Below are 17,404 nucleotides of genomic sequence, written 5' to 3' on the forward strand. Positions count from 1 at the left end.
TTGTTGAAATGAGAATACAAACTAACATAGCTTTTCACTTGTCTGCCTGTGGCTGAAGACATGGCGCAGAGACAGCGCTGAAAGCTTCCTCTCACCAGGCCTGGTTTATTCATCTATAAAAGATGCCTGTGGCGGCCACGTGAGGGTGAGGCTGCCTTAATGACTGTACAGATGTCAGTAAATGGCAGCTCAGTGTTAAAATGGCCACACTGCTTGTTCTAAGCACATTTCAGGCCCTGGAGTCATGACTGTGGGATCTTAATGAGCCAACTGCCCACGGGTACAGAGAAGGGTGACCTAGTGGGCTGAGGAGACTACAGGTGTGCCGTGGTCAATTAGATCCATTTATTTCTTCACTCAGTCATTTGTCCATTCACCAAGGTTTCTAATTTTTTTAAATTGTGTGTATGTGTGTGCAAGTGCACGTGTGCGTAATGTGCACGTGAGTCCTGATGCCCACAGAGATCAAGAGGTGTTTGTTCCCCCCCTGAAGCTGGTGTTAAAGTTCAGGGTTTTCTTATGTGGATGCTGAGAACCAAACTTGGGTCTTCCACAAGAGCAGAAGTGCCCTTAACCTGTCATCGCTCCCTCACCAAATTCTGGTCCACAGAAGAACAGTGTTCAGGGGAAGGGCACCTGGGCTTGCACAGTTAAGTTCTGGGGGATAGAAATGGACATTAAGCCAGGCCAATTCACACAGCACTCCAACACTTGGGCAGGAAGACTGAGAGTTCAAGGCTAGCCTCAGCTACATGAGACACTGTCTTGAGAAAAAAAAAAACAGCAAAATCAAAGTAAAAGAATATACATTAAAGCCCACAGTTGGGACTGGAGTCCATGCAGGGGGGAGGTGCTCACACCCGAGGTAGAAATGACCTAAACCCAGGGCCATTCCTCTCCTCTACATGCCATGTCACCCAGGCAGGTGACTGGCAAACTTGGAAGTGGGTGAGTCTGTTTAATGTGTTTGCTGGTGTTTTTGTTTTTTTCTCAACATTAAAAAAAAAAAAAGTGTGTGAGTGTATACACACATATATGCAGATGCCCTCAGAGGACAGAAGAGGGCACTCGATCTCCTGGAGCAGGAGGTATAGGTGGTTGTGAACCACTCCATGTAACAAGGCCCAACTTGGGCCTCTGGGAGAGCAGCCAGAGCTCTTAACCACCGAACCATCTCTAGCCCATCTGCCTGTGTTCTATATATATATATATATATATATGTATATGAGTACACCACCACTGCTCTCTTCAGACACACCAGAAGAGGGCACCAGACCCCATTACAGATGGTTGTGAGCCACCATGTGGTTGCTGGGAATTGAACTCAGGACCTTTGGAAGAACAGTCAGTGCTCTTAACCTCTGAGCCATCTCTCCAGCCCCCCCTCCCCCGCCTGTGTTCTTGAGGGTGGACTTTGTAATAGAAAGAACTGAAGTTTACCTTTTTATGGATAATGTGTGAGTGAGTAAGCCAGCCGCCACCGTGTGTGTGTGTGTGTGTGTGTGTGTGTGTGTGTGTGTGTGTGTGTGTGTGTGTATCAGGGAACTGCTGCCCTGTCTCCCTCCTACTGTGGGTTCCAAGATTTAAACTCAGGTCATGGAGGCTTCACAGCAAGGGGCCTTAACCTGCAGAGCCACCTCACTGGCCCTCAGCTGTGACTGCACTTGCCTTTCATCCTAACACTTGAAAGAGACATGGGCAGGCAGATCTCTGGGTTTGGGGCCAACCTAGTCTGTATGGAAAGTCCCAGGTCAGTCAAAAGTGAGACCCTGTCTAAAAGTCTAGGGGCTGAGAAACAGCCCAGCAATTAAGGGGCTTGTTTTTAAAGCAGCAAATGTGAGGGCCAGAGTTCGGATCCGAGATCAGGGATGTGGCACCCTGCCTCTAATTCCAGCACTCACAAGGCAAGAGACAGAAAGATCTCTGGAGGAAGCTGGCTAGACAGACTGGCTGTTGGCAAGCTCTGGGTTCAGTTGAGAAGTCCTGCCTCCACAGGTAAAGGGAAGAAAGAAGTTTGAGGCTAACCTGGGCTACATAATGAAACCAAAACAAACAGTGTTCTATGTATCTTGTCTACAGGATCACAGTGCAGGTGGCTGTCACTATGTGTAGCTTCCCTGGACTCCATAGCAAACTGGCTGAGTCTACACATCCAGGGGACTTGCTCATTGCTCTGACCAGGATCCAGGGGCTCTGAGCTAAAGCTGTGTACTCCTTTGGGGCACATATGTAGGAGGTATGCAGGTTAAACTGAGGTTAATCACATCTTCTGTTCCACATGAGGGAGTGAATAACCAACGTGATACACAAGAAGCACCTACCCCCTCAGTTAATGACAGCTAGTGTTACTAATAACAATCTCCTCACCCGAGTGTCTCCAAGCCACCCCAGCCTGCTGATAACAAGATCAAGGTCCAACTCGTCAGACCCTCTGAAGGAGCAGACCATGGTTAGGCTAGCTCTGATCCTGGGCTGACATTCAGTCAAATGCACAGAACCCAAAGCAGGTTATCAGGGCTTCTGAGTCAAGCCAAGAGCTAGCCTGGCCACCCTTTATGAGAACAGCTAACACTTGCACATCAGGTTTTAAAGGCCTTGGTGAGACTGGCTTCCTAGCATTGGGGCCACTCAGCAGAGAGCTCTGCATTTCCTGATGAATCACCTTCTATATTTCTTGACTCTTGTCTTCCGGCCTTTACTCAAAGAATCAGTTTTTGTGACTACTGAACACTGCTACCTTCTCTGCACTGAATTTTGGCTGTCCTGGGTACTTATGCATCACCAGAGCCCACAACAGTAAGCACAGATTAACGTTGTTCAGCTGTATTGCATAAACTGACTGAAGTGCATGTCTTTGAGAAAGCGACTCATCCTGGGGCAACAGTTTCTCAACAGGAAGGAACTTGCCCAAGGAAGGCAGAGGTCAGAGCTACATAGATAGGCCCTTTCTCAAAATGGCCCAATTCTCTAGTCACCCTGAAGGACTCTATGTAAATGAATACCCAGGCGTGATGGAAAATTGCCGTGCATTATTGCTAAAGCAAAGAGGAAAGCTGCATTGTACTGCATACACAAATTATAGATTCTACTTTCGTAAAAATCAAAACAAAACGACTGGTCACCTGTTGATGCAAGATTTAGAAGTGGGGAAATCTTTGAGTCTGAGGCCAGCCTGGTCTACTCTGCAAAACAGGTTCCAGGACATCCAGGGCTGAGGGGTGGAGGGGACTTAAGACAGGGAGGGTCTCACTAAGTAGCCTAGGTCTGGAACTCACTATGTAGACCAGGCTGGCCTCAAACTCAGAGACTTGCCTGCCTCTGCCTCCTGGATGCTATGTGCCACCATACTGGACTTTCCAACCTTTGGAAAGATTTTGTGTATGAGTGTTTTGTCTGAATGAATCTATGTACACCATTTGTCTGCCTGTTGTTCAAGGGGGCCAGAACAGGGTACTGGATCCCCTGAAACTAGAGTTACAGATGTTTGTAAACCACCATGTGGGTGCTGGAACCAAAAGATTTTTGAAAGAACAGCACAGATTATGTTCATGTGTGTGGTATGTGTGTTTATGCCACACATGCAGGCACCCATAGAGAACAGAAGGCATCTGATCCTGTGGAGCTAGAGTTACAGGCAGCTGTGTGCCACTCAACATGGATGTTGGGAACTGAACCCTGGTCCTCAGAAGAGCAGACTGTGGTCCTAAGTGCTGAGTCATCACTTCAGGCCTTCAGCAGACTTTGAGACAGGGGCACAGACTAGCCTTGAACTCATGATCCTTCTGACTCAGCCTTTATCTCAGCAGCAGGATTAACAGTTCATGTTATGGTACCCACAACTAATAATTCCTTCTGTTGTTTTCTGATACTGTTGAGAGTACACAGTTCCCTGTGATGTGGACTTACATCTGTGACTGAAGGTTATCTGTATCTGCAGAGCACTGCTGGTCAAAGATCCACTTCCTTAGCTGTGTCTCACTATCTTCACTCTGCTCCTAAGCCTCAACCCAGGAAATACTGCACTAAGTCATCTTGTCTCCTGGATCCTCTCAGCTGGGGCAGTTGCTTAGTCTGTGCCTGAATTAGACATTGGTCAGATAACCTGCTTGCCACCCCTCCCCTGGAGCCTCTCCTTTATCTTATGATAAGACAGAGATCATGGGTCATTGGAAGGATTGCAGAAGGGGCCGGGTTGCCACAGGCTTTCAGCCTGACTTACATCACTGGCTTGTCTGCCTGATTACCTGTGGCAGATAGTTAACACCACAGAAACAAGAGGTGGAGGGAAGGCCTGATTCTGTATCTTTCTGTCACTGTTCTGGCTCCGAAGTCAGCACTTAGAAGACAGTACAGACAACTCAGATCTGCTGGACCACAGCACTGACACCTGATTTTGTCTGCCCACAGTAATTTCACAGGATAGTCAAAGTTGTTATTTCCATTCCATGGATGGAGAAGTTGAGTGTTTGAGATCTCCTAGCCAGGAGCCTGCTGAGGACCTATTGTTTAGAGCTGCAAGTTGCCCTGGAGGCCACCACGGAAGGGTGAAATGTGATGCTCGTCAGAGTCAGTTTCCATAGATGGCACACAGCCACATGGAAAGCATGGAGCAGAGGCATCCTGGTGGGGATGGCCTCTCACATCTCAGGCACACAGCTATGCTAATGAAAGTGAACCCACACCAATGAACCCAGCATGCAGGAGTCAGAAGCAGAACTTGCAAGTCTGAAGCCAGCCTGGGATACAATGTAACACTCTGCTTCAAAAAATGGAGGGAGACACAGTTGCAAGATGACCTGAGTTCAGACCTCCAGTACCATAATTAAGAAGCAGGAAAGCTACACTCGTAATCCCAGCTAAGGAGGTGAAGATCTCTGGGGCTTCCCAGCTACCAAGTTGGGCTGAATTGATAATTTTTTTAAAATGTAATTAAGCCAATGTAGTGGCATACACCTTTAATCCCAGCACTCAGGAGGCAGAGGCAGTCAGATAGCTGTGAGCTCCATGTCAGCATGACCTACAAAGTGAGTTCCAAGACTACACAGCGAAACTGTCTTAAAAACAAATATTAAAAAAAATTATGCTGGGCAGTGGTGGTGCATGCCTTTAACCCCAGCACTTGGGAGGCAGAGGCAGGCAGATTTCTGAGTTCAAGGCCAGCCTGCTCTACAGAGTGTGTTCCAGGACAGCCAGGGCTACACAGAGAAACCCTGTCTCAAAACAAAACAAAACAAAAAAAAAAATTATATTCCTATTTATATATGTATGTATGTATGTATTTTTAAGAGAGCTTAAATGGAGGTACATTACACCGACACAGGGGCTAAACTTCTGCCCCAGAAGCCAGTTATTAAAATGCTCCAGTCAACTGTGGGATACCTCCCTTTTTCAGGATGGTCCCCCAGATTCCCTAACAATACAAGCTAATGCTATTGCTCTTTGGTTACCACCAGAATACGGTGACATACCATGTTGCTGAGGGCACTACACTGTGGTCACAGTACATGAAGAAATTAATCTAGAACCAACCTGGAAACCTCCTTTCATAGCATTGGAAGGTGCTGTGCAGGTTGTTCAGGGAGAAAGGCCAACAAACAGCCTGTGTAGCTGTGAACCCTCAAGCCACAACAGAAGGCCGCCCTGGCAAGATGTATGTCCACTACTGCAGCAGTGGCATTAATATTAATTAGGGAGGTAACCATTCACTGCTCAGATTTAGGGCTTCCTCCACAGGAGGGCCAAGAACCTATAGCTGAGGAGGTCCTAGGAGAGAAGCAACTCCTGCTACCTTGCTCATCTGCCCTGTAGACAGCCATCTTTACACAAATAGGTGAGAGCAGCTCTCAGGTCTCATAAAACCTCATCGCTGCCCTTTCAGTAGAGAGCAGTTAACAAGTCATGGGTGCTTGAGGTGCAGAGCAAGTGACGGGAGTAGCTGCACCTGAATGGCACATCTGCCATTACACTAGCTCCTTCAGGGCTTGGGGCACATCTCAGAAGCAAGGGACAGGGGACACTACTGGAAAAATGTTTTCTGGGCATAAGTCTCATAGCAGCTCTGGCTGTCTGCACACAACCAAGCCAGTCAACCTTCCAGCAAGGATGGAAGGGTGTCGGGGTTTGGTCTGTTATATGTTGTAACGCTAAACACTGGCCAAGGTTTGTTTGCCTCAGGACGAGAAGGTCCTCACATGCACCAAGTGATGCTATGTAACCTTGCCCCCAAGTTATCCCTGGTTGGTCAATAAAGACACCTACAGCCTGCAGCTGGGCAGAAGAGGGGAAGATGGGGCTTGGGGTCTGAGGGATAGACTACAGAGATTAGAGAGAGGAAGACACCATGGGGTAAGGAATAGTAAAAACCGGCCAAGAGGGGTGTCCAGTGGGAGTAAGAGTGGCCCAGGCAGAACATGGCAAGTTGTATCTCACGATTATTGGTAGAGAAGTAGACAAAATAGCCATAGAGGCTTTTTACAAGTGTAAAGGTTGTGTCTTTTATCTGGGAACTAAATAATCTAAGGCAGACTGGAAACTCAATTAGTATTATTTACCACACGAAGGGGCTTAGAGGTTCCCACCACCTTGTGGCCCTATTGGTAACTGATGGGCTGGAGGAGGGGTAGGCTGTGGATGGCCCTATGCCCACCCAAGCGCTAACTGGTCTCAGGGACTTATAAAGACAGCTGACTTAAGGCTTAGTGGGGACATGGTGGGCATGGGGTTGAAGAGTTGGAGGGGTAATTAAAATGCCATACACTTTTCTCAAAGGATGAAAACACTGTATATTATAAACCTGTTGTGTCTTCTCCATACCACTTCTTAGTGTGCCACGCAGTGAACACAATCCTCTGCTTTCCTGCTAGTGTTTACACTGCAGACACCAACAACTATGATCCTGTAACTGTTTACAGCCAGGGTACTGGAGAGTTACAGCTGCTGCATCACAGGACAGGCAATTAAATTAAATTCTGGAGAAATGGATCAGTGGTTAAGGCTGCCTTCCAGAGGACCAGGGATCCATTCCCAGCAGCTCCATGGTGGCTCACAACTGCCTTTTAAGGCCAGCTACAAGGTTCTTTCCTTTTCTAGCCTCCATGACGCAAGGGGTACGTACGTACGTACACACACACACACACACACACCACACGTGCAAATACTCACACACATAGAATAAAACCTTTTATTCTTTTTGTTTGTTTGTTTGTTTTGTTTTTTGTTTTTTTTTGAGACAGGGTTTCTCTGTATAGCCTTGGCTGTCTTGGAACTCACTCGGTAGACCAGGCTGGCCTTGGAATAAAACCTTTTAAAAAATAATTCTGTTTTTTTTTTTTTGGTTTTTCGAGACAGGGTTTCTCTGTGTAGCCCTGGCTGGCTGTCCTGGAGCTCTCACTCTGTAGACCAGGCTGGCCTCGAACTCAGAAATCCACCTGCCTCTGCCTCCCAAGTGCTGGGATTAAAGGCGTGCGCCACCACTGCCCGGCCAATTCTGGGTTTTTAATATTGTCTTGGATAGAAGGCTTCATGTAGCCTCGAACTCATGCAGCCAAAGATGACCTTGAACTCCTGATCCTCCTGTCTCCACCACCTAGGCAATGATCACAGGTTTGCACCCTGACTGGCAGGACACTACATACTGACACACATCACGAAGTACTCCAGAAGACTAGACCAGGCTGGCCTCAAACTCAGAGCTATCTCCTGCCTCAGCTGAATAGTACTGAGATCATAGACGCAGACGAAGGATCCCTCCAGTACTTTTGTTTTGCTGAGATGACGGCTCAGGGCCCGTGATCTCACTCTGCAGAGTGACCAGTTCTGACTTGTGAAGAGACTGTTTGCCCCTACATCCGGGCACCTGGCTGGCCTTTCACTCCCCTGCACAGTCTTCCAACTTAGAAGTGGAGCTTGGACCCCTGAAGCCCCAAGGTTGTCTAGCACTGGGGAGCTGCTGGTGGCTCAACTTTAGGCTCAAGTTCTTTTTCAGTTCCGCTGCCACCCGGGGGGCTGCTGCCTGGATAGCATCCTGGATTTTATGCAGGTCCCACTGGGTTCTCAGGAGAGCATCATCTAGCCTGAAGAAGCCATCCCTAGTACGCCGCACTTGTGTGCAGACAGCAGTGGTCTTCAGCTCCAGGCCAATCTCATGCACCAGCTTCCTCAGCTGCTTCTGTGTCTCGTGCATGCACTGCACCTCTGTGGGACACAGACAGACATGACTGTTAGGAGAGCTGCAGGGACCAAGCTGACCTGGACTCACGTCCCTTGGACCCCCTCTACAAGGAGCATCCTTCCTGAGATGCTGCTTTGCTTTGCTGCAGGGCTGAGAGCATGGCAGTGCTGCCGGGCACCTCCTGGGTCAGGCTCCAGCTCCAGCTTCTGCCCTCCATTCCCCCGACCTGGGCTGAGCTTCTGGCAGCACCACTCACGTACTTGGTCTACACAGGCACTAGGAGTGAGGTGCAAGACAGCACTTTCATGTGAGCTCACCACTGAGGGCTTTGGTCAGCGCTCAGGGAAGAAGCCAAAGGAACATGGAAAAGGCTGGGGCAGAGCTGGGTGAGACTCAGGAAGTGACAGTCATGTCTGGGGGCCCAGAACAAGGTTGAACTGCTCTGGAACTGAGCTGCCAGTCCCAGCCTCTGCTTCTTAAGGGCTGGCTTCACATGCTTTGGGAATAGACAGGAGAGTGTGTAGCCTTTGAGCTGTTCCTGTGGGTTAGGCTGAGCCTGGACCACCTGGTGGAAAGCCACTCAAGGCTAGGATGCCACACAAGACCCCATCACATCACCCCAGCTTCCTGGGCAACTTACCCAAAAGAAACTCGGGAGGTGCAAAGTGCAGGCAGCGGATGCCAGAGATGAGCATTGGGGACTTGTTCATGGGCCGGACCACACCTTGCACAGCCATCTCATAGGCCTCCTGGGACTTCAGGTCTAGGTTGGAGTACCTGGTATTCAGGAAGGCCAGAGTAAGAGGCTGGTGTGGGGTACCTGCACCACCATGAAAGGGGTGTCTTCATTGTTCTCTCCATTCCCATTCACCACCCCAACTCTCCCATCCACCTTCAGAGCAGCCTCCCTCTTAGCCACCAAAGGCATCCTTTGTCAATGCCTGGCTTCATCTGTCACAGGCTGAGCAATCCTGACCACGCCCTGTGCACTGTGCTCCAGCCTCAGGCACCTTACCTAAGTGTAACCCTTAGGGACTTCAATGGCTACCTGATTCCAGGGTCACCTACACAAATGCTCCAGATCCAAGGCCCTGGTACCCTCCTGGTCCCTTCTTTCCTGTGCTCCTCCCTCCTCTCTAAGTTCTCCCTTTACTCTGCCACTGCTTTCCCTGCTGTCTTCAGACCTGAAGTAATAAGCACTGGGCACTGTCCTCACAGCCTGTCTCCTTCACTGCCTAGCTTTCCTCCCAGGATCCTCAGTGAGACCACAGTGCTGCTTCAGAACTAGCCTCAGTCCCCAGTGCCCTGGCCAGCCTTACCTGCTTCCCTCTGCTCCTACCCCAGCCCCTCCCACCTCAAGCCCTGATCCCTGGCTTCTGAGCACAACTGGCCATTTCAGTCCTGGCACACCCGCTGTGGGTGCCCGGCACAGGGCCTGGCTCCTGCTAATCCTTTGAGCTCTGTCAATTGAGCCACTTCTTGCAATCCCAGCAGGCTCTGCCCCTGCTCTGTCTCTGTCTCTGCCTGGAGCACTGTGCTCAGGTAATGGCTGTCCCACTTACAGATGACTAGTTAGTTTCCTGGGAGCCACAGGGCTGATGCCTGGGAGTCAGGAGTCCTGAGCAGCCTGGCAGAGGGCTTTTGGGCAAGCTCTCAGCTCCTAGGGGATTCCATTATCCACCCCCACCCCTAGTCTTACACCTTGGGGTATGGACCTCCCCTCTAAGCCCCCTGCAGGGCAGAGGAGCTCTTGGATCTACTTACATCACCAGAGCTTTTTGGTGGGAGCCTTGGATCATAGCCAGGATCCGGTCCAGCCGCTCTCTGGTCACATGGTCTGGAAAAGGCATGGGGTAAGAAGAGTGTCGCTCTACAGGTGGTCAGAGGACAGACCACAGCAACTGGCCAGGCTCCATTTACCCCAAACAAGCCCATTTTAGAACTGGCCAGAACACCTAGTGTGGGGTTTTTACAGGAGGCTGGGTCTACGCACAGTCCTTTGTAGTGCATGCCTGAGAGCACCTGAGAGCTGAGGGCAGCAGGCTAGCCTGGGCTACATTCCAAAATTTAACAATAAAAATGAGCAATCAACATAATAGTACATAATACTAATATGTTTTATTAATAAATATATATTTTTAATAAATAAGCACATAAAAAGTTGCCAATTGTAGTGGTGTAATCCCAGCACTCAAGAGCACAGGCAGATCTCTGAGTCAGAGGCCAATCTGGTCTACTGAGTGAGTTTTAGGCCAGCTAGAGCTACAAAGACTGTCTCAAAAGGTAAAAAGAAAAAAGAAAACTTGGTGAAGGGGCTGGAGAGATGCCCAGTGGTTGAGAACACTGGCTGCTCTTCCAGAGGACCCAGATTCTGTCCCCAGAACCCACATGGTAGCTCACAACCATCTGCACCAGTTCCAGAGGAGCCAGTGCTTCTGAGCAGTCCCCAGCACACACACACACACACACACACACACAGAGCACACACACAGGTTATTTTTAAGTTGATGAAAACTGGACTCTCTTCTCGGTGAGATGTGCACTGTCTGAAGAGCTCCTCTCCCGCGCTAGTGACTGCAGGAGGCAGCACCTGGCCAGATGCAGAAGCAGCACCTGAGGGAGGAGCAACCCTGCCTCTAGGCCCCACTGAGGGACTAAGCACCTAAGCCTGGGACTTTCACAAACTATGAGGAAGCCGAGGCCTTGAGACACAGCGGGGACAAACACCAACTTCTAAGCAGCACCAGGATTTGGGAACAGCATAGGGCTGAAGCCTAGTCAGTTGCTGTCTCCAGCCTTCTGGTTGCACTGATCCACCATGCTACCTAGAATCTACCTGCCACTGTCTCCCCGCCCTCTGACAGGCCCAACACAGTGCTTCCTCTTCCAGAAAGCTTCCCCAACACCAGTTCTCCTAGCTTCTCTTGGTCACTTTCCATCTGGGTCTTTCCCACCAACTGGCACACTTTGACTATTACTCTACTTTTTAGTTATGTAACTGACATATGAAGGGTGAGAGCATTTTTAGTGGTAGGGCAAGCACAAGGCCCTGAGTTTGGTTCTTAGTACATTCTAAACAACAACAACAACAAAAAGCATGAATCTCCTTTAAGAAGTTGCTATACTGGGCAGTATAATCTTTAATACCAGCACTCAAGAGGCAGAGGCAGGTGGATCTCTAGTTTAAGGCCAACCTGGTCTACAGAGTGAGTTCCAGAACAGTCAGAGCTACACAGAGAAACCCTGTCTTGAAAAACCAAGAAATGTAGTTATTATTTTAGTTTTTTGAGACTAAAATAAGTCTCACTATGTAGTCTTGGCTGTCCTATAACTTGCTGTGTAGACCAGACTTGCCTGGAACTCAGAGATCGTCCTGCCCCAGCAGCACTGGAATTAAAGGCATGTGGCACCACACCTTGCTTACACCTACACTAATAAACCTGGACAGATCCTTGGCCCTGTATGAAGTGTGTGGCCACAAGATGAACTTCCCGATCCATCTGTCCTGAGATAATGAAAAGACAGATCTTAAGCAAGTACTCATAGCTGGTTTCCACTCTGAGTGCGTCATCACTCTGAGAGACTGAGGTGAGGAAGGCTCCCCAGGGGTGGGAGCATTTGAACCAGGAAAGGAAGCAGGTAAGGGGTATTCTGGGAGACAGGTGGTAAGAGCAAAGCTCTAACCTGAGCTTAGTGTGCAGAAACCTAACAGACACCACTGTGACCTGGAAAGGTCAGGAAGAGAATTACAGAGATAGGAAGTAAAGGGAGGCAGAGGCAACCACCTCTCCCACCCTGTCCCCACCTCTCACCGTAAGTTGTCTTCTCTATCAGTCGCCCATCTTCACAGAAGTTGTCTGTAGCTTTGCCCAGGAGGCCACGCACTGTGTAATCCTGTAGGGACAGAGCAGGGGAGTCCCCATTCTAAGCTTTGATGCTGAGGAAGTACCAGCCTCAGAGCGCCACACACAGCATGCCTGCTGCTCCCTTACCCTGAGGGAGGAAGTGCACTCTGCTCTGAAGCTCAGGGCAGCTCTGTGCTCTGTTACCCATGACCTGGACATGGCACCAGCACCAGTTTCCGCCCCACCAGGCCAGACCAAAGAGTGTCACCCCACACATGTCCTGGGGCTGTCTCAGTGCCCAAGTCAGGCACTGCTGGATGCCCTCAGGAACTCCCCGTCCTCCAACTCTGTACAGGCAACAGCTCTTCCCTCAGGTGACAAGAACAAGGAGATAGCGGTGGCAGAGATGTGGCCTGTACTGTGCCAAGGGCTGAGCCAAGGCTCCAGGAAGTCACTTTAACCCTCATTTCTTCATTCCCATCATAAACTAGAGGAAACTGAAGCACAAAGAGATGTTCATTGACTCGCCAAGGACCCGTGAGCTGTGGCTGGCAGACCGGGATTACCGTTCAGTCCCGGATTGTGCCGTTCAGCACTGAAGATCTAGCTACCTAAAGTGTCCTCTCGGCAAACTTCACAATACCACAGTCTAAGGCCCCACCCGGTCCTGGAGGAGTCCCAGGACTGGACGGTGACATCCACCTCTGTCTCACAGTGAGAACAGAACACTGCTGGGCTTGGATTGTGGTGCAGGGCAGATCCAAGCTCAGATTTCAGCTCCCGAAGGCTTTAAAGAATTTGTGACTCTGGTTAGGCGCGGTCTTTCTAAGCCTCACTCTACTCAACTATAAAATGGGAGTGAGGCTAAGTGGGGTGGGGCTTTCATGAGAAGACCCACACACAGCTCTTGGTGGTGGTCAGAAGAGAATTCTGTGATGGGTAACGCTGTATCTCTAGTCTCTCCCAGCTACAGCAAGCAGAAAATGCTGGCTAGTGGCCTCGGCCTTCCCTACCCATGCCCTCTGGGAAAAGACCAAGGTGTAATTGTGCCCATATCTTCGGATCACCATACCTTGGTGAGGTGAGCATTGTAAATGTCGGTGAGGAGACTACGTCCGTGTCCCACGGCGAGCACTGAAAGGCAACCAGACCCTCTGTCACGTCTCCAGTCCTTTCCCTGGGAACTACCCTTGCCACTCCCTGCCACCAAAACTCTTTCCCTCGTTGCAGCCAGACAGGAATGAGGAGAGCTCCAGCATCAAGGGAGGGAGCCATTATCAACACTGGGCTCCATGGCTCACAAAAGGATGGCATCTGGCTCCCAGTGGGAACTAAGCTCGAGTGCCTGAAGAAGCTCCCCGAGGGTCCTGAAACCCTGCAAGCAAGAGCCCATAGTCCCAGTTCCACCAAACTGCAGTCCCATCTGGGGTTGGGAGGAGAGGCACACACCTATAATCCTAGCACTTGGGAGGCTGAAGTTAGAGAACCTTGAGTTCCAGGCCAGCTTTGAAAGTAGTCAGACTTTGTCTCATATGAAAATATAAATTTAAAAAACAAAACAAATCAGCTGGACAGTGATGGTGCACACCTTTAATCCCAGCACTTGGAAAGCAGAGGCAAGTGGATCTCTGAATTTGAGGGTAGCCTGGTCAATGGATCAAGTTCCAGGACAGCCAGAGCTACATAGAGAAACTCTATCTCAAAAACAAAACCAAAGTCCAAGTCAAGGTGACACAAGCCTACAATTCCCAACACTCAGATGGAGGAGGGTCAAGAACTCACGGTCATTTATACCCAGCTGGAGGCCAGCCTCAGCTCACTGAGACTTTATACCCAGCTGGAGGCTAGCCTCGGTTCACTGAGACCCTGTCTCAGAAACAAATACAAGATCTAGGTTTTCTGACTCTTAACTTTTAACGTCTTTGGCCCTCAAGCTCTCAATCAGTAAAACAGATAAAGATGCTCAGGCCTGTGTATATCAGAGACTAGGGGTGGGGAATGAACAGAAAGCTAATGGTACAACGGAAGGACCCATAATAGTGGCCTTTCGGGCCACTTCCTTCCTGTTCCCTGATCTGTTTATCCCTCTGTCTAAAGAAATGAATGGCTTTCCATTCACTGCTAGAGGGGGAAACAGGGAGGGGGCATGAGATCATGTCTGACTGCCTGCACCTCAGGAACCACGCTGTGGAGGTGGACAACGGGCTGCTGTATGACCTAGAGGCCACAGAAGGCTTGTGACTTGGAGCTTGGTATCCAGCTCTGGCAATATGCAGACTGCAACTAGAGGAGATAGAGCCACATGCCTGCTGTACCCTAACTTGATGGTAGCTCCTCTGGAGACCATGAACATTTACTGGCCAGGCCTCAGGTCCGGTCTTACTCTCTTCACTGATAACATTGCATAGCATCTATCATGGGTACGGTGGACAAATGTCCATAAAGGCCTTGAACCACGTTTCATGCAGGAATCCCTTGACAGAGGTGGGACCTTCCCAGCTGATGAGATATACAGACTCACTAAAGAGGGAAACAGTAAGAGGAGTGACGTCAGAAAAGCTGCAGACTAGGCTCCAGATCACTTCCTGCTCCTTCTCCAAGTCTACAGCATCACATCCCCAGACTGAGCACATGACTTACCAAGCACACCAGAAGCCTGGACATCCAAGCGATGTCCCACACCGATCATCAGGCTTGTGAATGCTGGACCACGCACTGGAAAGAAAAAGCCAGTTCATTTTTTCAACTAATGAGCCCTGGGGATGGCTTTGGCAGGAGGCCATCACTCTAGAACAGCCTCATGAGCTCAAATTAAGATAGGTTGTATTCGACGGGCAGTGGTGGCGCATGCCTTTAATCCCAGCACTTGGGAGGCAGAGGCAGGCGGATTTCTGAGTTCGAGGCCAGCCTGGTCTACAGAGTGAGTTCCAGGACAGCCAGGGCTACACAGAGAAACCCTGTCTCGAAAAACAAACAAAACAAAACAAAAAACAAAACAACACAAAACAAAAAGATAGGTTGGATTCCCAGCCTTCTCCTCCATGGAAGCTGGAACCACTATTTCCCTAGTTCCCTGGATCCAAAGAAAAGGCAATGCAGGACTCTTCCTCCTCTGCCTATCACTATTCACCCCATGAAGGCTTTGAGATCAGGCATTACACTGGAGATCAAGATTATGGGGTTCTCTGCATAGCATCTGCTGATAGAAAACCTGGCCATTCTCCCCGAGTCAGTGAGCTCCCTAAGGTGGGACCTACATCTGTCTGTCTACAATACTGACCTATTGCCCCAGATTTTTGATCACTGAAAGACTGACTAGAGCCTAATGTGGCCCAGCACTTGGGAAGCAGATGCAAAAGGATCAGAATCCAAACTACAAGGTCATACTCAACTATATAGTGAATTCAAGACTAGTCTGGGCTACAGGAGGCTGTGTCTCAAAACACAAAAACAAGGGCTGGTGAGGTGGCTCAGTGGGTAAAGGCACTTGCTGCCAAGCCTGATGACCTCTGTTTGATCCTGGGACCAACATGGTAGGCTGAGAGAAGTGACTCTCAAAAGATGCCCTCTGACTTCCACACCCATGCCTTGGTGTGCACACAAACATACAAACAATACATTTTTTAAAATAGGGACCTACCTTGCAGACCTGTGGTGAGGAGAAAGATAACATGATGTCTAGTACAGAGCAGGTATTAATTAATAACATAGGTCTACCAGAAGTTTTCAGTTTCCCTAGAGTCCTAGAACAGTTAAGAGTCAGCAAAGTATAGCTCACAAGTCAAATCATCAAGTCTACTTTGTTTTGAGACTGGGTCTCACTGTGTTGCCCAAGGACTCCTGAGTTTAAAGGATCATTTCGGTCTCCGCTAGAAGACACAGGCCGTCATATACTGCTCTCAATAGCTGTTTTGCACTCCAGTCTTAACTGAAATAGGAGAAGACTCTCTCCTTTCCATACCATCCAATGGTGCTTCGCACTACAATGGCAGAGCTGAGCAGGGCCAAGGAAACAACACAGCCTGTAGGCCTAAGCTCTAGCTTAAGTTCTAGTGAAGTTTGCCAATCCCTGGACTAGAAACCTAACTTAGGCCAGGGATTTCCTATGACATCACAGCAAGGATCCTGCCTGATTCTGCCTTACCAAGTCTATGGGTGGTGAGGGAAGGCACACTGGTGGCTGTGAGAGTCAATTTCTCTTCATTGCCTTCCACAGGGCTGAGCAAGAAGCGAACACGACGCTGTTCAGGAGCAGGACACTGCTGTGCATTGAGACCTAAGCACAGAAGAACACAATGTCAATACTTCCCCAACCCCCCGAGAAAGGGCAGAGAGATAGTAGCATAGAAGATGGATTTGTGTATTGTAGAAAACAGACTATGACTCCTTCAGAAACCACGTATGGTGGCGCACATCATTAATCCCAGCACTAGGGAGGCAGAGGCAGACAGATCTCTGAATTGAAGGCCTGACTGATCTACAGAGTGAGTTCCAGGAGAGCCAGAGCTATACAGAGAAACCATTCTCGGAAAACAAAAAGCAAACAAACAAAAAACAAAACAATTCAAAAATCCTGGGTTGGAAATTTAGCTGAGTTCATAGAGTGTTTGCAAATATGGAAGATACCCTCAGTTCCATCCCTAGTACCCTAACGGGAGGTGGTGGTACACAGATGTAATCTAAGCCCTTGGGAAGTGAAGGCAGGAGAGTCAAGAGTTCAAGGTTATCTTCAGCTTACATAGCAAATTTGAGGCTACCTGAGAGTTGTTTAAAAAAAAAAGAAAGAAAGAAAGAGAAGGAAAAATGGTGTTTGAAGCTTGGTGTGGTGGTTCATGGCTGTGATCTCAGCATTTGGCAGGTGGAGACAGGAGAGTCAGAATTCTCAAGGCCTCACTGATTTCAAGGTCGGATTAATTACTAGAGACCCTGTCTCAAAAAGCCAAGAAAAAAAATAGTTCGAATTCTAACTCTGTATCAGAAACCCTGAGAAAATCAACACTACGGAATGCATTTCTCTAATGGAAAATAGCGGAGAGTGGGAGTAACGAAATGTGTACAAGAGAAAAAAACAACAACAAAGTGCAACAACCAGGCAGATGAGCCACGTGACCTCATTCCGCATCGGATGAAACTAATGCAGAACCGTGGATCCGCGTCGGAGCACTCACCTTTAAGCAGCTGCAACTCCACGGTCTCACGCACGTGCAGCCATTTCAGCCCCGGAGGTTTATAAACAGCGAAGAGCCCCTGCAGTCGAGCGAGGCCAGAAGAACCCATGGCTGGAACTCGGCCGCACTACATCATCCAGAAGCGTGGATGCAAACGGAAGTGCGGTGTGGTCCTTTCACAAATGTGGTCCCTACTGCAGGTTAGCCGCCTTGTTTCCTTG

The 17,404-nt window shown here is 49.2% G+C and overlaps 1 protein-coding gene across 1 annotated transcript; it reads right to left on the reverse strand.

Moving 5' to 3' along the window:
* Positions 1-7,314: 7,314 nt before the first annotated feature.
* Trub2 (TruB pseudouridine synthase family member 2) lies at positions 7,315-17,392 on the reverse strand. Its single transcript, XM_034496099.2, has 8 exons — positions 17,184-17,392; positions 16,160-16,291; positions 14,656-14,730; positions 13,088-13,149; positions 11,983-12,064; positions 9,935-10,007; positions 8,811-8,947; positions 7,315-8,193 (listed from the first exon to the last, which is right to left on the reverse strand). Exons 1-8 carry the CDS (start codon positions 17,290-17,292, stop codon positions 7,868-7,870), a joined length of 996 nt encoding a protein of 331 aa, XP_034351990.1. The 5' UTR covers positions 17,293-17,392; the 3' UTR covers positions 7,315-7,867.
* Between the last annotated feature and the right edge of the window lie 12 nt (positions 17,393-17,404).

Source organism: Arvicanthis niloticus, chromosome 2, assembly GCF_011762505.2.
Source record: "Arvicanthis niloticus isolate mArvNil1 chromosome 2, mArvNil1.pat.X, whole genome shotgun sequence".
In the NCBI taxonomy this organism is placed as follows: Eukaryota; Metazoa; Chordata; class Mammalia; order Rodentia; family Muridae; genus Arvicanthis; species Arvicanthis niloticus.

Coding starts and splice junctions, on each gene's coding strand:
- Trub2 (XM_034496099.2), bottom strand. CDS start 17,292: ATGGGTTCTTCTGGCCTCGCTCGACTGCAGGGGCTCTTCGCTGTTTAT. Junction 16,292..17,183: donor GGAGTTGCAGCTGCTTAAAG/GTGAGTGCTCCG, acceptor TTCTGTGCTTAG/GTCTCAATGCACAGCAGTGT. Junction 12,065..13,087: donor ACAATGCTCACCTCACCAAG/GTATGGTGATCC, acceptor CTGTCCCTACAG/GATTACACAGTGCGTGGCCT.